General features: G+C 36.6%; 1 protein-coding gene across 3 annotated transcripts; it reads left to right on the plus strand.

The window, feature by feature from the left end:
* Positions 1-152: 152 nt before the first annotated feature.
* RO60 (Ro60, Y RNA binding protein) lies at positions 153-26066 on the plus strand. 3 transcript variants are annotated; one of them, XM_025927808.2, is made up of 10 exons: positions 187-326; positions 4605-4678; positions 9767-10366; positions 15047-15267; positions 15767-15913; positions 16168-16305; positions 17078-17194; positions 17511-17624; positions 17902-18048; positions 19612-26066. In XM_025927808.2, the coding sequence occupies exons 2-10, from the start codon at positions 4672-4674 to the stop codon at positions 19762-19764; spliced, it is 1644 nt and encodes a 547-aa protein (XP_025783593.1). In that variant the 5' UTR covers positions 187-326; positions 4605-4671; the 3' UTR covers positions 19765-26066. The 3 variants fall into 3 exon arrangements, with proteins under 3 accessions (XP_086549675.1, XP_025783593.1, XP_086549676.1); XM_086693549.1 differs by lacking the exon at positions 4605-4678 and having other exon boundaries at positions 153-326; XM_086693550.1 differs by lacking the exons at positions 187-326; positions 4605-4678; positions 9767-10366 and adding an exon at positions 10488-10870.

A 26066-nucleotide genomic window follows, 5' to 3' on the forward strand; every position in this document is an offset into this window, starting at 1 on the left:
TAGCCACCCAAGAGACAGTGAAACTCTTCCTAGGCCGTGCAGGACCCGTAGCGGATTCGGAAGGGGCCGGGGCCTAAGAAGAAAGGGCGGGGACTCAGTACGCCGGAGGAGGTAACATCCGGGATCCTCGCCAGTCTGGAGCGAGGGCGGGGCAAAAGTAGAGGGGCGGGGCTCGTTCCCGGGAGCCGAACCTGCAGGCCCCGGCGTTAGTGGAGTTGGAGCAGTTACCGCCCTACGGGCTGCAGCAGCTTCTACTCGTTTTCCCGCGCCTCGCAGGGCTTCTCCCAGTGGCGCTGCGGGTTCGGAGGGTCGGCCGGCAAGCACAGGTGAGGAAACTGCGGGAGGCCGACTGGGGCCCTTTGTGCGGTCTGAGCGGCCCCGGGGACGCGCAAGGTTTAGCTCATCCTCCATGTCCCTTATCCCGCATCCCTGCGACCGAGGCCGGAGCAAACACTTCGCCAAACCATCGTTCTCCACCGCCCTGCCTCCGCTTCCTGCCCTTGCTGGGTAACGAAACCAGCATCGCTGTGGGCACAACCTCGCTTGGCCAGGCTGAGACGCTCCCCAGGGTGGGCCCTTCCCGAATCCCGGACCGCTCCGGCTTGTGCTTCCATAGCTTCCCACAGGCCAGCGTCTGGAGTGCCCGCTTTACTCCTCCTCTTCCTCCTCCCCCTCCCGCGGCTTCTGCGCCGGGAGGCGTTGCCCCGGCTCTGGGGTTTGGAAGAGGGATTTTGGTGCAAAGACAGAAGGCGAATTTATCCTCGAGGGAATGACGAGAAGAGTGAGATCTGTTCTGTAATCCGTGGGGACGATAGACAAGTGTAAGGGGATGCGATGCCTAAAAGAAAATTAGGTTGAAAAAAACGTAATGTATTAATCGAACATTTGTAATGTTTCTAAGATTAAAGGAGTTAAACCAAAAATGCCTATTTTCGCTAAACCGTGAAAATGCCCTCGTTCAGCAGACCTCTGTTAAGATTATAAATCTTTAAGAGTATGTGTATTTATGCATCACTCCTTAAAGCTCTGAGTTCCAAGAAGGGCCTTTGGCTTCCAGAAAAAAAATGTTTTAGTAGACAAAACTGATTCCTTGCTTCACAAACAGGTGTCCTATGCATCGGAGTTAGCGAGCCCTGTGTTATGGACTAGGTGAAGCCACAAAATTAACATGACAAATATTACTGAGGGAAACAACAGAACAGTTTTTATATTGAAGCAAGCATGGTTATGGGGCGCCTGGGTGGCTCAGTCGGTAGAGCATCAGACTCTTGATCTCCTGGTTGCAAATTAGAGCCCCAAGTTGGGCATAGAGATTACTTAAAAAAAAAAAAAAAAAAAGGCCTGGCTATATTGTGGAGTAGAAATCAAAATTTGTATAAAATGTTTGTTTGTTTGTTTTCATTTGAAACTTTTGAAGTTTGTCCCTAGGAGACAGGAAAAAGTTTGTGAGGCACAGGAGTCTAGCTGTATTTCCTTAATGAGCCATACCTAGAATGAGTGTCATTGGAGTCCATAGCTGTTTGTGATAATGTGTGTTATTTTTTAATCTATGATATTGCCATGAACTTGAAAGTGTTTTCTGTGCTGAATAAATACATCATAACTAACATTTATTTATGAACTTGGTGGCTGTGGTAGAAAGACCCCCCCTAACTGAAAAATTAGCCCTTTACACAGCCTAGAAGTAACCAGAAAGGGAGTTTAAATTTTTTTTCACTTATTTTCACATTTAATCCTAAATTTGCATAAAAAATCCAGATTTCTGGGTCTTTGAGGAAAATGAGAAGATTTGGTAATACAAAATGCATACTACATGGCTACCACTTGGCTGAAGATGCACGCCTTCGGGATGGCATGCTGTCATGTTTGCAACAGGTCCTCACCACTTTTTGTTGCATCCCACATGACATGATCAACTCAGGTACACCAGCAGTCTGAATGATAGTTGTTTGACTTTGTGGCCCCAGTTTTTGCAGTATTGTTTCTTTTAAGTTGTCTGGCACTCTCATAGGTGTACATCAGCTTTGACCTCATTTAAAAACGGTTAAGCTGCAAAACTTGTTCGACCTCATGGGAAGAAACATTTTCAAGTAATAAACGGTCAACAGAGTTTGCAAAGATATTCAGATGTGTACATTCAAGAAAAACAGGAATCCTCAAAAACACTGTATTATTAGTACTGTTAAAAGATAACAGTAAACGTTGTTCTAATGAATACAAAGCAGAAAGAACTGCTGTTACATACATACAACAGTGCCCAAGGCAATATGTATATTGTAATATACAATATACATTTTGTATATTAATTACTGGCATTCACTGATTTGGCAGTCAATATTAAGAAAGAAAGAAGTGGGCAATGTATAAAATGTCCACAACCAACTTCCAAATTGTGGCTATGCCTTTAAAAATACTGTGACCTGTTTAATTCTTCCCCAAATTTTAATTTACAGAAGTTTAAAATAACTTCAGCTATATTAGAGTCTTTAGAATGGTGTGCTTTAAGAGCTCTGGATAGGACAGGCCAACCCAAAGAATTAACTGTCTTTTTTTTTTTTTTAATTGTTAATCTGGATTTACAACACTTGATTATTCAGGAGTGGATTAATTGATGACCAGGCTCTGACCTCACTCACTGCCCAACTGCCTTCTAAATCACTGACAGTGGAGCTTAAGCTCCGAGGGGGGAGATGATTGGAGTTGGGGAGAGGAGAAATTAAGATACTGTATATATCTGTGTGTATCTCAAATTGCTTTCTAAAGACAAATCTAGGAAATACCTATAAATAAATAGTTAAGTAGATAAATAAATAGATAAATAGTTAGATAGTTAAATATCATTTGAATGTCTATTTAAATAACTTCCCAAATATAGTCAATTTTTAGTTTTCGTTTAATGACAGATTTTGGAGATAGAATTGACGTGTCATGAAATTCACTATTTTAAGTATGCAATACAGTGAATTTTAGTATATTCACAGACTTGTGTTGACATAGGCAGACTGGGTCCATGGACGCAGAAGGAGTCCTGCAGGACCAGCCAAGAGGATCCTTGGCCTTAGGAAGGATAGACATCAAGTGAGAGCAGAGTTTATTGAAGATACAGAAAGGTGACAGATACAGAGTATCTGAGAGACTCAGAAAGAAGAGTAGAGTAGTCTCAGTTTTGTTTGGGCTCTGGTGCTTTTATTAAGGATTGTGGTCTGGTCCATATGTCTTCTCAGGCATCCAGAAACTGGTCAGAACGAGGAGTGCTCAGGTGTCCGCCATAAGTCACTTGTGCCCTGGAGCCAGGGATCTGGCGGCAGTGTGCCTGGAGTCAGTGTCTGCAACCTTGCTCTTTCACTCCGATCTGTGCTGGAAGACTCCAAAGAAATCATTAGCTCCTTGACCCTTACAGAAAGGGAATACATTTTTTGTACTAGAAGTGTAAAACATGTGTAAGGTGGGGTGCAGGTCCTAGCAAGTGTAGAAGCAGGAAAAGGAGCAAAAACACAGTTTATGGAGTCACTTTAGTTTCTGTATCTCAGTGTGAGCGTTCACCATTGTCTAATTTCAGAACATCTTCATCACCCCGTAAAGAAACCCCGCACCACTTTGGCAATTCTTCAAAAGGTTAAATATAGAGTTACCATATGATCCTTCGTTTTACAATGTATGTGGGTCTTAATTTCTCCAGCTTCTCACCAACACTTCTTATTATTGTCATTTTGATTGTAGCCATCCTAGTGAACGTGAAGTGGGATCTCATTTCAGTTTTGTTGTGCATTTTCCTGATGAGTAATGATATTCAGCATCTTTTTATATATTTATTGGCCATTTGTACATCTTTGAAGAAGTGCCTGCTCAGATGCTTTGCCTGTTTTTTAATTGGGTTATTATCTTATTATTGAGTTATGAGTTTTTTATAAATTCTAGATACAAGTTCCTTATGGTATGATTTGCGTGTTATTTTCTCCCATTCTCTGGGATCTCTTTTCACTTTCTTGAGGAAACACAGATTTTAAATATTGGTGAAGTGCAGTTTATCTTTTTTTTTCCTACTGTCCCTGTGCCTTTGGTGTCTGTTTTGACCCAGTTCTCTGACACAAACTCAGTGTTCCGCAGTTCAGTTCAGTTCAGTTCCAGAGTTAGCTTAAGATCCCACTGATGCGGTTTTAAGTGTTGGGGTTCAGAGCCAACAACCAAGAAAGAATTATTGAGATGTTTTCAATGCAAAAAGGTGGTTTTATTAAAACGCGGGACTGGACCCATGGACAGAAAGAGCTGCACTGGGGTTGCGATGGGTGACTGATTATATATCTTCAGGGGAGGAGGGGTCTAGTCTCGAAGGTATTTTGGAAACAAGGTTTCCAGGACCTTGAGAGGCTAGCTGCTGTTAGGAAAAGGTCATTTATTACTGTTTAGTAAAAACTCAGTAATGAGACCCTTCAGATATCTATCAGGGGACCATAAGCTTGGAGTATGATTGCCAAGATATATCTTGGGGGGGGGGGGGGTGGCGGGTAGTAGAGGTAAAGGAAGTTTCCAAAGGAGTTTTTATATGTTAAGTAGACATACGATTCTGGGGGGGTCAGGCTAATAAGATTGCCTTTTGCCCTTAGCAAAGTCAACATCGAGGCAGCTGAGCTCCCAGAGGAATGTCAATCTGCCTGTCTTGAGGACTTGTCAATGGCCTGTAAGTTATAAGGAAATTTAATCTTTTATTCTTCTGCCTTTGTTTCCTACATCACCACAAGTTAAAGGGCAAGATCCCCAACAAGACTACCCTTTCTTGAGACACCTGTTATAAGTAGGGTCTCTAGTCTACGCAACCAACTATAAATTCAGGGCTTCGCACAACCCCCTCAGGGTCAATAATTCACTAGAATGACTCGCATAACTCTCTAAAAACACTATCCTAATGATTACAGTTAAATGATATGCCTGAGGACCAGCCAAATGGAAGCCACCTATAAGCCAAAGTCTGGAGGCAGGAGAGGGATACCCTCTGTGTGGAATCCTGGCTGGTCACACTCCCAGCACATCAGTTTGTTTACCAGTTAGGAAGCACCAGTGAACTTTGATATTCACAGTTTGTATATGGGATTTTATTACTAGGCATGATTGGTTATGATTGGTTGACTGTGTGGTTGAGCCCAATTTTGGGCCCTACAGCCCTCCTGGGAGTTTGATCTGGCCCAAAATGCCAACCCTCTAATCAAATGATTAGTCTTTTTGGTGACCAGCCCCCATCCTGAAGCCCAGAATGAATCACCACATTAGCATAACAAAAAGACTTATCAATCTGGAAATTCCTAGCATTTTTGAAGCTCTGCCAAGAAAAAAACTAGATCTATTCTTTATTATACCGCTGTCTTACCACCTAGACAATTTTAAAGTTAATTTATATATCAGCAGTCAGGTACCAGGAGAGTAGCTTAGAAGTAGTGCCATTCTGCTTTTCATATTTAACTTTAAATTTTTGAGTCTGATAAATTTACACAAGCAAGTAGAGAGGGGCCATTCATGCAATCTGTCCTACTGTTTTATGTTTCATCCTGGAAAGAATAGTCCTAGAACCATGTGAAAAGCTGGGCATTTTTTCCTGTAAAAATGTTGAAAGGGTATGTCTTTATGGTTGTCATTAATACATGCAAGGATAAGATTCCATTGACACAGCTATGAATAAGTAACTACATTTCTTATGGTAGAAATTACAAGGATTACATTTAGGGATTTTTCTTAGGCATCTTCCCTAGATTTAAAAGTTCATTTTGCTGCTTGCTCAACAAGATACTTATACCTGATACTAAATGCGTTAGAAAAACTTTCAAAGAAATACTATTCTCAAAAGACAGTTCTACTTAGTATTCATTACTTCCTCTTCATAACTTCTCATGTATTATTTTTTATTGTATATCCATTTACTGCATATAGTCCTTTTTTTCTAATTACAGAATTTATCTTAAAGGCTGGAATTATATTTTTAATTGCACATGTTGAGACTTATTTTTAAAAATGTTAGAGGAAAGAAAAGGCAATCATACATAATTCTTAGATGGTTCAGAAAATTACTTTAATATTGCTCTGTTATTCTTAAATATATATTACTAATTACTTAAGAGTGATATCCTAGGTTCAGAGAAGGGATACACAACTAAGACCCGGTCCCTGCTCTTAGTGGAACTAAAGATACCAGCCAGACATGCTGACAAAAAAATAATAAGGGAAAGAACTTTGAGATTTGAACTGGGACCTTTAAATCACACTTCTTGGGCTTTGGTTCAGGAAAGCTGTTGTATTAGCATAATTTGATACTGAATATCATTTCTATATTATTCAACTAATAAGCAGCAATAGCCAGGTGAAAGTACTACCCAAGGGTATTTTTGTAAAAGCTAAAGATGGGGCTAGCAATATCAAATGCAGTGCAAAGGTCAAAATAATAGAAAATTTTCTACTGGAATTAGCAGTTAAGGTGTCAGTCTTTGAGAAGCCTCTTATCCTTCTCAAAAGTTTTTTGGATTAAAAGGCAGCTAAACAGCCATGTTAAAGAGGGGGTAAGAATAAATAGCAGAAGCATCATTACTGCAGCAGGAGTTTCAGCCTATGCTGCACTCAGTAAATCAGTCCCTAATGACTAATATAATATGATCATTACACGGTGACACCATCTGAGGCCTAGGCCTCATAATGACACTGATTATTTCCAACACAATTCAAATTACTGTCCCCTGCCCCCAGTCACCTTCAAAATGTGAGGCTTTCCATTCTCCCATGCATTTATCCCCATATCATGATGTGTTCCCCTCTCTGAGACCCAACCTCATGGCTCCCTTACCTGCCAGACTTCCCTCAATCTCCTTATTCCTCTCTTTTCTCAAATCTGTCTACACCCTTAGTGAAAGAGATGTCTCTCTTGCTGTCAGTAGGCCAGTCTCAACCTGGATGCTCTAAAGCTTATTCTGTTTGACTTCTTTTAGTGATCTCATCCCCTTGGTTACATCCTTTACTGTCTTCCACTCCAAATTGAATCATTCCACTTCACCTCAATGTCTTCTCATCTCTCTTACCTTCCCTTTATGCTTCTGTAAAAGAGTAGTCCACTTGTGAAGCCTCCCTCATTGCATACTCCTAATCTCACTTACTTATTTTTAGAGAGGGCGTGTGAGTGGGGGGAGGGATAGAGAGAGAGAATCTTGAGCAGGCTCCCTACCCAGCGCAGAGCCCAGCATTGGGCTCATTGCTGGGCTTGATCTCACAGCTGTGAGATCATGACCTGAGCCAAAAGCAAGACTCCGATGCTTAACCTACTGAGCGACCCTTGCGCCCCTCCTAATCTCACTTTGTTCAGGCTCCTTCTTGCAGGATTCTACAACAATTGCCCTTCTTCATTCACTCCTGTTTGCTAAATCCAGTAGTCATTTTCCAGACTTTACTTCATCTGTGAGCATTTGACATTACAGCTATGGACTCCTTGAAATTCTCTTCCCTGTGGTCCGTGATACCACTGCCCCTGGTTCACTTTAAGTCTATGTACCCCACCTTCTCTTTCTCCTTTAAAGGGCCCTTTTCTCACTAGCTCTTAATTGTTAATATTCACGAGGATTCCATCTTAAGCCTTCCCTACAATATATAAACGTGCTTAAGCTTGTATCATCTTTATGATGATGTACAAGAAATACAGAATTTCTTTTATCTTGTGTTGCCCTTTAAGCTACTACTACCTTATCAGTTAACATTACGTTACAGCTGTGTCAATATACTTAGTTCTTTTTCTAAAATCTAAAGACAGCAAGATTTCAGAAATCCCTTTCTGGAATACATTCCAGAACTTTATATACCAGTTTTTCAGTTTGCCTATTCTGCACAAGTCTTCCTGTATTATTGAGACAACATTATTTTATTCTCTGCTGACTCTCAGTACACTTCTGTTAGAGCACTTAATTACAGTTTGCTTTGTATTATATGTATATTTCTACCTCACTGACTAGAATGTGGGTTTTTTTTGAGGGCAGGGAAAAACATTAAAAAAAAATATTTTTAGGGACACCTGGATGGCTTAGTCAGTTAGGTGTTTGACTCTTTTTTTTTTTCTTATGTTTATTATTTTGAGAGAGATAGTGGGTGGGGGGGGTGCGAGGGGGCAGGCAGAAAGAAAGGGAGACAAAGAATCCCAAGCAGGCTCTGTGGTATCCGACTCTTGATATTGGCTCAGGTCCTGATCTCAGGGTCGTGAGATTGAGCCCTTCTTCAGGCTCTGCACTGAGCATGGAACCTGCTTGGGATTCTGTCTCTCCCTCCTCCACCCCCTTTCTCTGTCCCTCCCCCACATGCACATGTGCGCGCACACACACACACACACACACACACACACACACTCTTTTTCTTAAACACTTAAAAAAAATCCTTTTAGTGGAACAGGGCTCTCTTTCATGTCTTACATCTAATATGCAATAAATGCTGGTTGAGGTTTATTTTCTGGTCGTGTTGTTTTGTTTGTCATGGGGAGAAACCTAGTGCACTATAGTGGTATAGACAGGAGACTTGGGGCATCTAGATAGGCAGCTGTACTATAGTTAGAGTAGCAGTGGACTGATAAAGTAGTGGACATTGTGGTTGTTCCATTAGGAGGATAAAAAACGATATTGTTGCCATACAGCTAGTAGCTTTAGAGATAATGGAAGGAAGAAAGTACAGGTAGTTGATCACATAAATTACACATGAGCACAGTTAATAGGATGTTAATCAGTATGTTCTCAACTACAGGTAACAGAAAACTTGCAAACGGCTTAGCTATACAAAATTTCCAAGTAAAGATGCAAGGATACAGAATTTCTAAGTAAGGCATTTCCAGGTTGCTCGATGATACCATGGACCCAGATTCCTTCTAATATTTTTTCTGTGCTACCATCCTTATAAATGAGCGTGTCTTCCTAAACTGGCTCCCCTGTGGCTCAAGATAGTTGCCACACTCCAAGCATCACTTTAAATGAATGTCTCAGGGTAGAAAGGGAGCGTTCTTAGTAAGAGCCCAAGCCCACTTTTAAGAGTGAAGAAAACCTCAGAAGTATTCTCTGCAGACTTACTGCACACTGGCCAGTTAGATGCCCATCCCCTATACTTGTCACATGGCAAAAGAAATGCGAGCATTACCTGAGTGAGAATTTGTGATCAGTACAAATGTGTAGGCCTCACCCCAGACATAAACTAAATTAAGAAAGAAACTTTGGGAGTGGTGGGTGGAACACACAATTCTGCATGTTAAGTAGCAATTCAGTTACTTTGGATGCACACAGAGTTTGAGAACCACTGGCTTAGAGTAAATCAAGATTCATCCCATCGGTCTGGCAAAAGGTCTAGCCTCCCCTAAAGGACATTACTGCCAGGAAGAGAGGGGAGGGAAGGAACGGATGTTGGATATGCAACCAAAACTGTGTATGCAGTTGTTCAGGGAGTAAGACCTTTCTTAGCCTCAGCTATCACAGCTGCTCTCCCTACCCCTTTTTATTTTCTCTCTGGGCCTTCAGACTGCATGCTAAATTGCCTGCTTAGTCTCTGACGCAACAAACTTATACCTCCAAAATATAACCTCTTTGTTGTTTCTGGTTATCGTACTACCACTTAATGAGCCTAAAAAATGCTTTTAAGTTAATAGACTTTGTAACAGATTTCAAAAAATATACATTAATAAATGTTTTCAAAAATAAATAAAAATAAATGTATTCCTTCTTATAATTTTATTGTTTCTTTCTAACTATAATAACATTTTGCTTTTTGATAGGTTTCTTAAAAGACAGAAGAATGGAGGAATCAGTGAACCAAATGCAACCACTGAATGAGAAGCAGATAACCAATTCTGAAGATGGATATGTATGGCAAGTCACTGATATGAATCGACTACACCGGTTCTTATGTTTTGGTTCTGAAGGTGGGACTTATTATATCAAAGAACAAAAGTTGGGCCTTGAAAATGCTGAAGCTTTAATTAGATTGATTGAAGACGGCAGAGGATGTGAAGTGATACAGGAAATAAAGTCATTTAGTCAAGAAGGCAGAACGGCAAAGCAAGAGCCTATGCTCTTCGCACTTGCCATTTGTTCCCAGTGTTCCGACATAAGCACAAAACAAGCGGCATTCAAAGCTGTTTCTGAAGTTTGTCGCATTCCTACACATCTGTTTACTTTTATCCAGTTTAAGAAAGATCTAAAGGAAAGCATGAAATGTGGCATGTGGGGTCGTGCCCTCCGGAAGGCTATAGCAGACTGGTACAATGAAAAGGGGGGCATGGCCCTTGCTCTGGCAGTTACAAAGTATAAACAAAGAAATGGCTGGTCTCACAAAGATCTATTAAGATTGTCACATCTTAAACCTTCCAATGAAGGTAAGCATAACAACCTTTGGGTTGGGGGAAGTTGCAAATACCGATAAATAGAACAATTTTATTTGAAACAGGCTTTCATTTAAAAGCCTGTGTTTCATTCTCAAAACACATTGGTTGACTAATTCAAATGTTTAATACTACCTTGGAATTAAACACCTACCACAGGCAATCTGGACATTACTAATCAAGAATCAAATGACAGATTTACACATTAATTTAATATTCTAGATCTCACAGTGTCACTGTGCTAGCTAGCATGCTTACCCAAGTGATTACGGACTATGACAGCAGCATGGACGTGATGAAAGCTGTAGGAAGCAAAGCGGCTCCTAGCCAGTAGACAGCAGATAGCCAGGCTGTACTGTTCCAGCCCCTTAAGATTTTTCTTTCCCTCCCTGTCTTCCTAGGACATATGTTCCATGGAACCTAAAGGCTGCCTGAAATAGTGCTGAACTTAACAATTCAGGATGTTAATTGTCTCCAAGCAGTCAGCCAGGGGACATGGTAACTTGGGGCAGTTTTCTATGTCTATGGGAAGAGACTTTTGAGAAGTTAGTTGGATGTACAGTAATTACTTAGTCCTTCTTAGAAGGGAAATAAAAACTTTTGGGCAAGAAGAATGTAAAGTATAAGCATCCACAAAAATCAACATGTCCAAAATTTGCTTTTTTTAATACCAGAAATGAAACTTGAAAAGACAGCTCCTCATGAATTCCTAATTTATCATTTCTTATTATGAGTGGACTTTTTAAAATGAAATTTAAGCAGTAAATTGTTGCGAATATTTACATATACAAACACCTGGATGTTTTGTTTTTTTTATTAGAAATTACATGCTTGTTTTAAATAGCTGGATAATACATAAAAATATAATACAGAAAGTAGAATCCTGCCTCTCAAAAGAAATTACTATATACATTGTATATTACTCCAGATTTTTCCTAAAATACGTTGTTTTATTTAAAATTTTTTTATAGACCTCCTTTGGGTTTTTTTGTTTGTTTTGTTTTTAATGTTTATTTATTTTGAGGTGGAGGGGAGGGCCATAGAGAGAGGGAGACAGAATCCCAAGCAGGCTCTGCACTGTTTGCACAGAGCCCAGTGTGGGCCTTGAACCCGCAAACTGTGAGATCATGACCTCAGCCGAAATCAAGAGTCAGATGCTTAACCGACTGAGCCACCCAGGTGCCCCTAGACCTTGTTTCAGTTAAAAGCAGATTGGTATTTCTTCAAGTCAGTAGAAATAGTTGCAAATATACCATTGAATGAATACGCTATAATTTATTTGAAGACAGTTAAGTAGCTTCTGGGTTTTCATACTATTACAAAAATACAGAGAAAAAATGTGTATAACGTAAATATTTTTATAAAGACTAAACCCACAAAGAGTATGTAGAAGTGGCCAGTTTCCTGACATTTGAACAGTGACTATTACCAGTGGTTTTTAATCTTTGCCAATAGGATAGGTGAAAAATTATACCTTACTTGAATTTGTGTTTGTGGGCAAAAGTTTATCTTTCCATGTGCTGCTGCTGATTTGTAATTTGTTGCAGAGCATATTGTATCTTTGCCCTTTTACCCATTGAGTTGCTGTTCTTAATATTGATAGTCACTATTCATTCAACAAATGTTTATTGAGCACCTACTATGGATGGGCACTGTTCTAAGAACTTGGGACACTTAGGAATTAATAACATGTTATCATGCACTTTTCCCCCTTTTTTTCTTTGTCAATTTTTTTGATTGGGGTTTCTGGCACACTAAAGTTTGGAATTTTAATGTAATGAAACTTACGTGTTTTTATTCATAGATTTTTGTTTTCTGTTAGATTTAGAGCAGCCTTTTCCAACATAAAGTCATAAAAATATTTACCTGTGTTTTTTTCCTTAAAATATTCATGCTTTAATTTTTTACTTTTAAATTTTTGATTCAGTATGAGAAGAATGTAGGGATCCAGCTTTATTTGTCTGTTGAGACACGAGATGGTGGTGTGGACCTAAGTGCTAGTTCTAATTGGAAAAATTGGTTTCTGAATTTGTGCAAATGGTTATACTGGGTTTTGAATTCTTGGTTGATAAATTGAAGAATTAGTAAATGTTTCCTAAACTTGTTCCCACAGACAGTATTCTTTAATTCTAAATTTTTTGAGGGCAGAACTCATACTTAAAATCTGGCGGTCATAACAGAATGTTCAGGCATAAGAGATCCCTAGGCTTCTCAGAGTGAAAAGAATTTAGAATCAAACTCTAAGCCACCAAGTAAGTAATATTTTATTTTAAAAAAAAAGTTTTAGTTTATTCATTTTGAGAGAGAGTGAGCAGGGGAGGGGCAAAGAGAGAGGGTGAGAGAGAATCCCAAGCCAGCTCCACACTATCAGCACAGAGCCTGACATGGATGGGCTTGAACTCCGGAAATACAAGATCGTGACCCAACCCAAAACCAAGAGTCGGACACTTAACCAACTGAGCCACCCAGGCGCCCCCCAAATAAGTAAAATTTTAATATTTTGACCGAAATGTGTATTTAAAACAGATAAAACAAGTCAAAATATGATTTAATTAATCAGGTATTTATTGTGTACTTAACTGTGTGGCCACCATAGAATTTGGGTATGATAAAAATAAGAAGACTGCCTTTAAGAAAGTTTTATTTTAGTTGGAAAGACAAAATAGAAGACATGCTTACATATGAAACATTTAGTAATTTAAGGCAATATAAGATTTTGTACTAAAATCTGGAAGGTAACAAGTCACAGTACTTTACAAGTTTCTACATACTAATGTTGACTTTTGATCAAATTATTTAAATTAGAGACTAGGGACAACACATAAGCTCAATCTGCCTTAGAGATGGATTTTACTTGGCCTGCACAATATTTTAGAAAAAAAAATGAGGGACGCCTGGGTGGCGCAGTCGGTTAAGCCTCCGACTTCAGCCAGTTCACGATCTCGCGGTCCGTGAGTTCGAGCCCCGCGTCAGGCTCTGGGCTGATGGCTCAGAGCCTGGAGCCTGTTTCCGATTCTGTGTCTCCCTCTCTCTCTGCCCCTCCCCCATTCATGCTCTGTCTCTCTCTGTCCCAAAAATAAATAAACGTTGAAAAAAAATGAGTTCTTTGCTAATATCACTTTTAAAAAATCAGAAGATACATAAAAATACCTATCCTGGATACTTTTGAAAATACCCTTTTTGGCAGCACTAAGCCAAAACTTCACTAAAACATTTGTAGGGCATACTCACTAGTCCCACGGTCTTTTTTCTTTTTTTGAGTTTATGTATTAATTTTGAGAAAGAGAGCGAGAGCATGCGTGAGCAGGGGAGGGGTAGAGAGAGAGGGAGAGAATCCCAAGCAGGCTCCGTGCTATCAGTCCATGTGGGACTCGAACTCACAAACCAAGAGATCATGACCTGAGTGGAAACCAGCAGTTGGACGCTTAACTGACCGAGCCACCCAGACACCCCTCTAGTCCCATAGTCTTAACCACTCTTTATTATATAACCTGTTCCATTTGTTTATTTTACCAACATTTACCCCATAGACCTTTTTGAGTGTGATAACTCAAATCTCCCCTTCCACATTTTACAGAAGTAAAACCTAAGACCTGGAATGATCACACAGCCATCTATTGGCAGAATGTAGGCTAGAACCCAAATTTCCTCAGCCCCGCAATCAAGAACTCTTTCAACTATTAAAAGAAATTATAGGGGCGCCTGGGTGGCTCAGTCAGTTAAGCGTCCGACTTCAGCTCAGGTCACGATCTCGCGGTCCGTGAGTTCGAGCCCCACGTCGGGCTCTGGGCTGATGGCTCAGATCCTGGAGCCTGCTTCCGATTCTGTGTCTCCCTCTCTCTCTCTCTGCCCCTCCCCATTCATGCTCTGTCTCTCTCTGTCTCAAAAATAAATAAACGTTAAAAAAAAAATTTATAAAAATCAGAAAATGGAAACAAAATAAAATTTGAAAAAAAAAAAATTATAGAAGATGGGGCGCCTGGGTGGCTCAGTCAGTTAAGCATCAGCTCAGGTCACGATCTCACAGCTCATGGGTTCGAGTCCTGCGTCGGGCTCTGTGCTGACAGCTCAGAGCCTGGAGCCTGCTTCCAATTCTGTGTCTCCCTCTCTCTCTGCCTCTCCACAACTCACGCTGTCTCTCTCTCTCAAAAATAAACATTAAAAAAAATTTTTTTTAAGAATTTATAGAAGAAATGAACACATTGTTTTCCTTTTTTTAATTTGGACTGTAATACTTTATCTTTAAAAAATTACAAATTACCTACCTAACTGTCCACTTCCACTTACCTCTGCTATTTATAAATGCTTATTTATTTAGCAGCAGAAAGGGACAAGTGAAAGGAGATTAACTGAGACAGATCTGTACTTTTGTGAATTTTCTGAGATTGTGAACCTGAGATAGGTATTGTCTACCCAAGTTTCTAGTGCTGGTGTCTCAAAAAGAAAAAAAAAGGTTTATCATAAAATGACTAATGGTATAAGAGACTTTTCTCCAGAGCTACTTTTAAAACAATTATGATGGATAAGCAAAATCATTTGACTCCATTGGCTTGAATGTGTTTGTTATATCACAGAAAGCAGCCTCACAGCTTAAAAGGTTAAGCTCCTCTGTGTCTAGTTATGTATATCCCATACCATATTCTCATGCTGTTTGACTTCTTTATTTTCTTAAAGGACTTGCTATTGTAACCAAATATATTACAAAGGGCTGGAAAGAAGTCCATGAATTGTATAAAGAAAAAGCACTTTCTGTGGAGACTGAAAAATTATTAAAGTATCTGGAGGCTGTAGAGAAAGTGAAACGCACAAAAGATGAACTGGAAGTCATTCATCTAATAGAAGAGCATCGATTAGTTAGGGAACATCTTCTAACAAATCATTTAAAGTCTAAAGAGGTAAGTGGCTTATAGTATGCATGTGATTAAGCATGAGTAATTTGATATGTATCAGGTATTATAATTTATGCTATTTATAAAAATAATTTATGACATGTGATTTATATGGATAACTATACATTCAGTTCTTTTTAACAAAAATCTAAAATACATCTTGAGATTAATATTTATTTAAAACACTTAATACAATGTCCAGATGGAGTTTGCATTCTGTTAAGTGTTATTTCTGCTTCAGAAAGGCTGGTTAATTTGCCTTGTTAATTAAAAAGAAATAAAATTCTTCTATGTGATTCCTTCGTAAAATAGACTTCACTTTCTTACTCTAGTGAAGAGCAAGTTAATTTGATAAGTCTTTGACCAATGCACACAAATTTTTATTTTAGAAATACTTTGAACCCCATAAGAAAACCTTAAAGAATATATTCTTAATATTATACAGTTAACATATTGATTCATTTCCTCTCAATTCCTTACATTTCAATCTATGTTACTGCAATAGGTATGGAAGGCTTTGTTACAAGAAATGCCTCTTACTGCATTACTAAGGAATCTAGGAAAGATGACTGCTAATTCAGTGCTTGAACCAGGAAATTCAGAAGTATCTTTAGTATGTGAAAAACTGTGTAATGAAAAGTTGTTAAAAAAGGTAAGTATTGCCTTTGTTAGCTACTACTAATTGAAAAAGTCAGCACCTAAGTTTTGGAACTGTAGTCAGTAGAGTTTTAGGTGTTCTGAAACTTATCATACCAAATTTCATTTTGACTTTGAAATCTAAGATTAATATGTCCTCATTTTTTCTTTATGAAACTTATTTATTAGCTACAATAACAAAACCTAAAGACATAATGGGTATTTTTCATTTGATTTTTGATTTTCTTTTTGTCTCTGTCTTGTTTCTAGGCTCGCATACATCCATTTCATGTTTTAATTGCATCAGAAACTTATAAAACAGGTCATGGGCTCAGAGGAAAACTGAAGTGGCTCCCTGATGAAGAAATTTTAAAAGCTCTGGATACTGCTTTTTATAAAACATTTAAGGTAATGGTTTGACTTTTCATTTCATAACAAATGACCCAATTTGGACTTCATATATTTTATAAAAGCACATTTTAAAGATGATACTTACAGTTTAACCTTTTTTGATTAGATATTCATGTGTTTTTCCATAGTTCATGTAAATGTGGATATATAGTTAACATTGTAAGCTTAAGAATTTCTCCTCACCTTTGGATGATACCCAATTATCTTATCATTTTGATAAGTTTTGAAATACCAAATTTAAATTTTTTTATTCCTGTAGAGTCCTTTGACTTGGTCCTCTGTCATTCTGTTAATCAGTAGGGCATCTCTTCTGTCTTTATGGGAAGTGATTTTTTTTTTTTAGGACTGAAAATCCTACATTAAAGCCATAAGTTAAAATTTTTGGTTTTAAAATATTCTGGCCATTCAGCAAAATAGTAGCAACTAGGGGCATCTGGGTGGCTCAGTCGGTTAAGCATCTGACTCTTGATCTCAGCTCAGGTCATGATCTCACAGTTTGTGAGTTCGAGCCCCACAATAGGCTCTGTGCTGACAGCTCAGAACCTGCAGCCTGCTCCGGATTCTGTCTCCCTCTTGCTCTCTCTCAAAAATAAATAAAGAAAAAAAAAAAAAAAGGCCAGACATTTTCAAATACTTGTCAATTGGTAAATCAAAAATAAGACCTGTTATCTTAGAAGTCTGAGTGAAAGATAAGTAAATGCGAGTTTTAGAAATTTAATTTTAATTTCTATGGTTGTTTTTCATGATTATTTGTTTTGGTTTTCTTTAGACAGTGGAGCCTACTGGAAAGCGTTTCTTGCTGGCTGTCGACGTCAGTGCATCGATGAACCAAAGAGTTTTGGGCAGTGTGCTCAACGCTAGCACAGTTGCAGCAGCAATGTGTATGGTGAGAACCCCTAAGGCCATTTCAGGATTTTTGCCACCCTAAAAAATGTTTAATGTGGGACAAAACTGTGAAGGTAGATAATGATCAAGGATTATATTTTCATTTGTTTCTGTCATTCCATTTTATCTGGCACATTTTTATTTCAGTTAAATACTTCATATCTAAATATAATTAAAAATAAAGTTTTGAGTATACTGTATGCATATGGTAATGTAGGTATATTTATAAAGCTTTCAAAGATGAATTTTAAGAAATTCAAGATACTGTATTTGTTTTACCCTAATCTGCTAAAATTTACCACCTTTGAATTTTTCAGGTTGTCACACGAACAGAAAAAGATTCTTATGTAGTTGCTTTTTCAGATGAAATGGTACCTTGTCCAGTGACTACAGATATGACATTACAACAGGTTTTAATGGCTATGAATCAGGTAAAGAACAGTTTGGTTAAGTTTACTTAACATGTGTTATATAATAACCTTATATTGATGTCGTGACTGATACTAGTAAATTCATGAGAACAAATTGTTTCATCTCAATTTCTCATGAGCACAAAATAAAAATACACACTTTGAGAAGGTCTGTGTATTGGCTCTAAGTAAAGTGATAATGTAAAAAATAGTATTTTTAAATATTTAATTATTTCAGACATCTCAGTATGGAAACTAGGGCACTTTTATTCTAATCCATGTTTTTGTTTTGCATTAGATCCCAGCAGGTGGAACTGATTGCTCTCTTCCGATGATCTGGGCTCAAATGACAAACACAGCTGCTGATGTCTTCATTGTCTTCACTGATAATGAGACCTTTGCTGGAAGTGTCCATCCTGCTGTTGCTCTGAGGGAGTATCGAAAGGTAACATTTTAAGTATTCTTTCATCCCAAAATAAGACACAGTTCTCAAATATTCACTGTTTTTCCAAAAACTGATACCAAAGATAAGTCTATAGCTTTGTATAGGAATACACGCCAGTTCTGAATGCAGCAGCTCTTGAAATAAAAAGTATTGGCTATACATACATGATTTATTTCAACTAATTCCAATTCTATACATTACTAAAAACATCCTCTTTAAACTGCTTTTGGTAACAATCAAAATAAAGTATCATTTGTGAGTTTTGTTAAAGGATGACATAAAATTAAAGCAAAGCTATAATCTCTGTTTTAAGTTTTATGGTTGCTTCTTTGTTCTAATCAGTGCTCTCCAACTGAGCTCTCTGAAATCATGGAAATGTTATCTCCAGTATCCATTGTGGTAGCTACTAGTCACATGTGGCTGTTGAGCACTTGAATTATGGCTAATGTGACTGGAAAAAGAAACAAATTGCTGAAGAGCTCCGGTTCTCGAAAGGTGTTTTTCCTACCAGCAGCTTGGCCCGGGATCTTGTTAGAAATGCAAATTCCTGGACCCTATAGGAGACCTGCTGAATCAGAAACTGGAGAGTCAGACTGTGTTTTAACAAAACTCTCCTAGGGATTCTGATGTATAAGTATGAGAACAAGTGAGAGAAGAGAATTTGGAGTCAAGGCAGCCTGGGTTTTGAGTCTCTTTTACCCATTGTGGATCTAAGCAAATTATTTAACTGATGTATGTCATTGTAGTATATTACTACTATAGTATAGGTCTTAGTAGTTAATAGTACTACTCACCAGAGTGCCTGGGTGGCCCAGTCGGTTAAGCATCTGACTCTTGACTACGGCTCAGGTCATGATCTCATAGTTGTGGGTTCGAGCTCCGCGTCAGGCTCAGTGCTGACAGTGTGAAGCCTTCTTGGGATTCTCTCTCTCCATCTGTCTCTACCCCTCCCCCCACAAAATAAATAAACTTTTAAAAAAAGTAGTACTACTTACCTTTTAGAGTTGTTAAAACAATTAGATAAATTACTTAAAGAGCTAATTATAGTTTCTGACATAGTGCATACTCAGTGATTGTTGGGCTTTCTCCAAAAATCAATTATTTTAACCTTAAGTTATAGCTATAGAAAACAGGGTCTTACATGTGACATGTGTATGTTATATATATAATAAAATCATAGATCTAACATTGTTAATCATCAGGAAATACCTCTTTACATATACCCACACACATTGGCCCCACTGTTTGATATGTTGGTAAAAATATCTGATGCCCCCAAGTAATCCTGACAGGTTTCATAAGTAGAAAGTCTCTAGGCTGCTCAGGAATGTACTCTGGCCCACAGAACAGAAGCAGGAATTTCAGGCAGATTGTTCACACAACTTTATTTTTTGTTTTTCTGAAATCACAGAGTCTGACTGAAAGATGAACAGATTTTATGGAGAAAAAAAAAGATTGACTTTGTAATGAAAAGCTAGATAGAATTTGAAGTGTTTTAACTTTGGAGGTTATTTGCTTTTGCTTGCATACAATTTTTTAATATGTATTTTGATCTTCCTACAGAAAATGGACATTCCAGCTAAATTGATTGTTTGTGGAATGACATCAAATGGTTTTACCATTGCAGACCCAGATGATAGAGGCATGTTGGATATGTGTGGCTTTGATACTGGAGCTCTGGATGTAATTCGAAATTTCACATTAGATGTGATTTAACCATAAGCACCAGCATGATCTAAGAGGTCCATTGCCATCAGTGATCTCGCTAAAAATATGTAGCTACTTCCCAACTGATCTTACTTAATCCAGTGATGATAAGATGATAGTATAGGATGTGCGTATGTTACCAAAAAACAAAAACAAAAAGGAAGGAAAAATAAGATGAGCCCAAAGTTCTGTCTACTAAACTAGCTCTTGGGAAATAGCTTCAGCATACACTGTAGCTCCTTCTGTCTAACAGAGAACTTCTTATTGATAGATACCATAAAATAGTCAAACAGTTTTGCTGTGGTTAATAATTACATTTATACTTAAAAGAAGTAAGAGCCAAAAGTGTAAGTAGTTCCACATCATGTCACTTGTTTGAGAAGTGCTTAAAATTTTCTTCAATGTTTGCATTGGAAAAGGACAGCTTTGGTAATGTCCAAATACTCTGAAATGCACTGGACCATGTAACTGTGATGGAATATGAAATTCATCTGTAAATTTTTATACCAAGGGGTTTTAAAAAAAAAAAAGACATTTGATTAAATTATGAATGAGTTTTACAGATTCCTTGGAGTTTTCTAAGATCACATAAATAGCAGCTTTCATACTCAATGAAAAAGATACTTTGAATCTGATATTTTTACACTTGTAGGATTGTTAACATTAACAAGAAACATGGTGGAGACCCCTGAGAAGAGACTATAAAGTTTGTGTCAGGTGAGGGTCTATCTGGTTTACGTTTTGTTTGTTTTGGTGCATTTTATTGCTGTGAGCGGGGCATGACTTCACAATTTTTGCTAAAATGTAACATATCCACATGTAATCACACTTTTTTCTCACACTCTTAAATGAAAAGGACATACAATGTTTTAATCATTTAACTCTCCCACTCATAAATCTGAAAGTATGACCATTAGACTCTCAACTATAACCAGATTAGCTTTTTCCTTTAAAATAAATATCATTCTAATTACCTTTATTTTTTTAGCCAATTGTAAATGGGTTTTAGATATTTCCTAATTGTAAACATGTCAGTGACATATCTTTTTGTCCATTCATTTGTGACAAAACATTCTTTTTTGACAGTGTAAAAAAAATAATAAAGCAAGCTAGGTCTTTCAGGTTTGAAAGTCAACTTTTGAGTAACATTATCTCTAGTCTGTAAGAAAATTTTTTTCTATTTTATTTGTGTATAAACCTTTTCACTACACTAAAGTGCATTATTTTCTTAAGCAAATGTCCCTTCTTTCTGGGGTGGTTTAACCTATTGAAATGCCAATATCTCTGCTCAGAATTATATCATGGTTGTTTAAGAGAACATAAAACTTCAATATTTATGTACTTTTCATAATAATGATTTATTGAGGATTTATAATGCTCTTCTCACTGTGATGGGAAAGTCAGACTAGTAAATGTAAATTATGGCCTTTTGTGTACTTAGGAATTACAGGTTTTGTTTGGAGCACCAAGGGGAAACTTTAGTAGTGTTAGAATTTGTGAAGAGATCTTCTGTTTTATAAGAAATTTGGGCTCTGGAAGTGACAAGAAAATGGTCCCTTTCAAACTTACTTGACATACTAATGCTGGCTCTATTACGTAGCCATTCCGCTGGTAGCAGTTTGCAAGTATGATTTATCTGAGATTTTTTTTGGTCAGCAAAGTAGTGCACACACCCCACCACCACCTCTATACTTTGCTTCTGGTGTCACTCTGCCAAGCATTGGATGTAAGGTGTTAGCTACATTTGATACATTAAAATATATGTTCAGATTGAATTTAAAGTTTAAAGAGCCTATTATATAATAGTATTTGGAGTTTCAAAGTAAACCCAAGATCTTAAATTAAAAATGACAACATGATCTAACTTTATTCCTAATAGAAATGTTAACTGGAATAAAGCATAAAAGTTTCTTTCCTTCAGTTATGTACTGGTCATATAGTGCTTTTAGGTGTTCACAAGCTAACAGTAATATTCAGTCCATCAGAGAAGATTAGATGTCACCTTTTTGAAATATTTAGATACATACAATTAACTGGATTAGGGTAAGATTTAGGGAAGAAAAAAAATATAAAGGAGGCCATTATAGAAGGTAACTTTATTTTCAAATCATGAAGTTTTAGAGCTGGAAGAAACCTTAGAAATTTTTAAAAGTTAATTTTTATCTGTAGCCTAGGGATCCAAGGTCTAAGAGAGTATGGCTTTGGAGCACTAAATCTAGCAATCTGGGCTCTTCATTCCCATTCCAGAATTCATCTCCCTACAAAATGGGTGACATAAAATTATTCAAGACTTTTATCTTTTTAGGTATTAGGAAATAATGTATATATATGATTGGTTTAGTAGTAGAAACACAAATTGTGAACATGTATACTTTTATAGTTCATAGTAACTCTCAAGCACAATTAATGTCTTAATTAATAACTTGTGTTGCTATATATAACATAGTCCTATAGAAAAAAATTTAAAACTTTACCTCATTATGAGTAAAATGTACTCAAGTGATAAAGAAGTTTTATTTTCTGAGTTACTTTTAGGATTATTGCTACATTAACATTTATGGAAATGTTGCTTTTAAAATCAATCCTAAGAAAAACAACTAAACTTTATTTCCTAGAAAATATGTAAATATTTTCAGGATATAGTTGTAATTAGTGAAACTAAAACTAATCTTAAAATCCTACCATTCCTTATTAGTTGAAACCTCCTGAAAATTCCATTAACACTATTATATATTGTTTAGTTTAGTTTTATGGGAACATTAGTGAGGAAGATGCCAGTGAGTGGAATTTAGTGTTACCTCTTTAGAACCTCTTGCTTTATCTAACTTACTATGTGAATGTAGACAACCAATTTAACTTACCAATTTTGTTATCTTTAAAATGTAACCTACATGATGATTGGATCTTAGAAGAATCAACTATTTAATATCTATATAGAAGTTTAAATTAGGAGGAGGGCTTGCAATACAAATTAGAAATTTTTTTAATTAAAAGCATTCTTCACAGGAGTTAACATATTTTGAACAAATGTTTAGAAAAATATTCAGTAGGCTCAGTAATTTGTCATTTTAACAAATTTCCTGTTCTGAATGGGAAAATGTGAAAGAAAAACGTTTATTATAGTGAAGGTGAGTGTTGACTAAGAAGTCAGTATTTTCTGGTCAGGAGAAAAGAACATATTCCGAGTCTCAGATCCGCCTGGATAGACCTAGAAGAAAAACTTATAGTCTAAGTGAAGAAACTATTAATAAGCATTTGATTAATCTTTTAACAGGTAAATCCACAAATGATAGAATATAATTTCATCAGGCTTTTCCCCTCATTTTATGAGATTTTGCAGAAATAATATAAGATCGTTCTGGAAATTTAAGGCACAATTCCTGAATGAGTCAGAGGATCTGACATTTCAGTGCAGAACATTTTTAAAAGTACATCTAAACCGTAATTGAAGGGAAATTATTGTGATCACTTACTGGAAGTGCCGTAATTTGACCTAAAGATCTCATACCCACAAAGAAAAATGTCTTAAAAAGTGATGCCCTTACAGTAAGTTACCAAAAATGAATTTCTGTTCTTGTATACCACAGGTTTGGGGTGACTGGTTAAGGCAGTATCCTCTCTAGAGAAATGTCATACGAGCTCATGGTAAACATACACAAGGAAGAATTAGAAAGAAAAAAAAAAGATAACACTATGAATTTAGTTGTATTTACTGTACAGATTTTATTTAGTATTTTCCTATTATCTGCTCCCTAATCTTATTTGTTGGAAAATTACTTTTATACCTCATTTTTTCTTTTAAAATTACTTTATTCTCACATTTGTGTCCTCTCTCATCCTGCTCTCACCTGGGTAATAAAATGAATGACACAAAAATCACACATAGTTAGGTTTGGGATGAATCTTTTTGCAGATCTCCATTTGCTCAATATAGATTTAAGATCATATTTTTTCAAATTAATAATGGGCAGGTCTCTAGGAACAATAATTGGATTAGTATGTTTTCTCCCCAAATCAAGTTACATTGTATATCCTTTGTGTTAGATGTTTGCAGAAATTTTGTGGCCTTTGGGTAAGATTATTCAGCCATTGTTTGCAATTATAGATCTAATTTGCTCTTAGAAAAATAATTAACTGAATACTCTGAGCACATCTCCATGCTCATATTTCCATATAATGATCACTTTCAAATCTTTCATCTAAGTACTTCACTGAGCTTATATATACATCTTTTGTAGCATAAAAGATCTTGTAAATAACTTGTATTCACATTTAACATTTCTTTAATTGGTAAGTTTATTTGCTTTTGAAAAATTAGGAAGTTAATTTAAAATTCTATGGTAATATTTTTTCATGTAGAAATTTAATGTAGTTAAGCATACTGTTTGAATAAAATTATAATGTGACACATTTTCCTAAACCCTGAAAGTGTCAAATTATATTGGAAATTGGTAGAAAAATAAACTGAAGGAGTTACATTGCAACATCCTATTACTACAATTAAGGCATTTATTTTCAATGATTATGAATTTTGTAAATACAATGGAAATACACAAGAGCTGTTTCTGAGCCTAAAGAGATTTTTCCCTTTGCTTCTATTTAATTTAGCACCACCATGTATCATATTAACTTTATGAACACAATTGATACTTAATTTTAAAATATATTTAGATTTCTGTACTTTTAGAAGTTCAGTAAGAAAACTGAACAAAACAAATGGTAAGTTAACTACATTTCTGCTGGTTTCACTTAATGAACACTTGGATGGTTGAGGTAGTAAATGAGGTAAAACCTTGCTATTTTATGTATTATTACCACATAAAATTGATGAATATTGAAACTTATGTTTAAAATACTTATTAGGCTTTATTTGCAATGTAAACTTTAGAATCTATATACAGCCAAATTAAGTTTAAAATATTATACAATGAATAGTAATCAAAAATGTTTCTGTTGCTCTATTTTAAATATGGACTATACGTAATGTGTCTTGGTATGACTAAACAAAGCTTTTGTAATGCATTTGAGTTACATTTTCTAACTTTATTGCCAGCTTCTGATAATGAAGAAATTCTCCAAAGGGATTGAAATCCTCTTTTTAAAAAAAATTGGTTGGGGGAAGGGTGTTATAATCTAGTTCGAAACTGTCCATTTGCTTTATATAAAGGCTTTGATTTCCATAAATGACCACTTACTATTTAAATTACACAGAATAATGCCTGCATAGAATAACATTTAAGTATGTAAGAGCCTTAAAGTGAAAAAAATGAATCTTCTGACTGCCTTAAAATATGACTAGCTCTCCAACAGGCATATTAGTTACTTTCCATAGGGTCTGTTCATTAAGTAATGCCTTAATAGTGTTAGTGTTTCTGAAGTACAGGAACTCTGAGGGTCTTTAGAGCTTTCATTGCATAATGAATGGAAATTTAACGGTTGAGTTTCATAACCTGATTGTACATTAGTAGTTTAAGCACCTATTAATAGGATAATCTGGGTACACTGATAAGTTCTACATACATGACTGTTAACATCACTAATATTTTGTGGTAGTTTAAGGTTTTTTATTGTTTGGTATAACAAACTATCCAAGAAGCTGGACTTTATGTAACATAATCTCCAAGGACCAAGCTGCATATTTAAACACCATGAATGAAAAATACAGGTGTACAGTTTCAAAAATGATTAATTTTTTGAGGGAATTTTTGAAAACAAAAGGCAAATACTGTTTCAAGCCTATAAGCAAATTCATTCAAAGAAGTGAATACAGTTGTAAAACATTGCAATTGTTGCAATAAAGAGCATCCAGGCCAGTGATTTGTTTAATTACATTCACATTTTTACATTCACTTTGCCTTTCAAAGCAGGAATATTTTATAAAATTGAAAGAAAACTTTAAATCGTCAAGCTGGTGCTTAAGGATACAAAGTTTGATTTATACAAGTTTCATTTCAAAGGAAGGGACCCTGGAAAGGGGGGTGGGAGGGTTCTTAGCTCTGTTGATAAACTTACTGATGCTTTGTTGAGTCTTCCAGGTTTTCACTGTAAATAATATACCTAACAATGTAATTTTGCTGTTTTTCTGATAGAAAATGGATGAAATACTAAAGAATTAAATTTATTTCATGATAAAAGTTTTCACCAATACTGTGAAATTTTGACTTTCTCTCCTTTTCTAGCCTTGCAAAATGCCATACTGAATACATCATTTTAGACATGGGGTACAGACACACACTGCGGGAACGGTTTCTAGTCAACTGTATTGTAGAAATTGATAGACACACCAAATAAACTCTATGCACCTCAAATAA

Source organism: Puma concolor, chromosome E4 (assembly GCF_028749965.1).
Source record: "Puma concolor isolate L17-30 chromosome E4, mPumCon1.1.hap2, whole genome shotgun sequence".
Taxonomy (NCBI): domain Eukaryota; kingdom Metazoa; phylum Chordata; class Mammalia; order Carnivora; family Felidae; genus Puma; species Puma concolor.

Coding starts and splice junctions, on each gene's coding strand:
- RO60 (XM_025927808.2), top strand. Junction 16,306..17,077: donor CTTTTTATAAAACATTTAAG/GTAATGGTTTGA, acceptor GGTTTTCTTTAG/ACAGTGGAGCCTACTGGAAA. Junction 17,195..17,510: donor TTGCAGCAGCAATGTGTATG/GTGAGAACCCCT, acceptor TGAATTTTTCAG/GTTGTCACACGAACAGAAAA.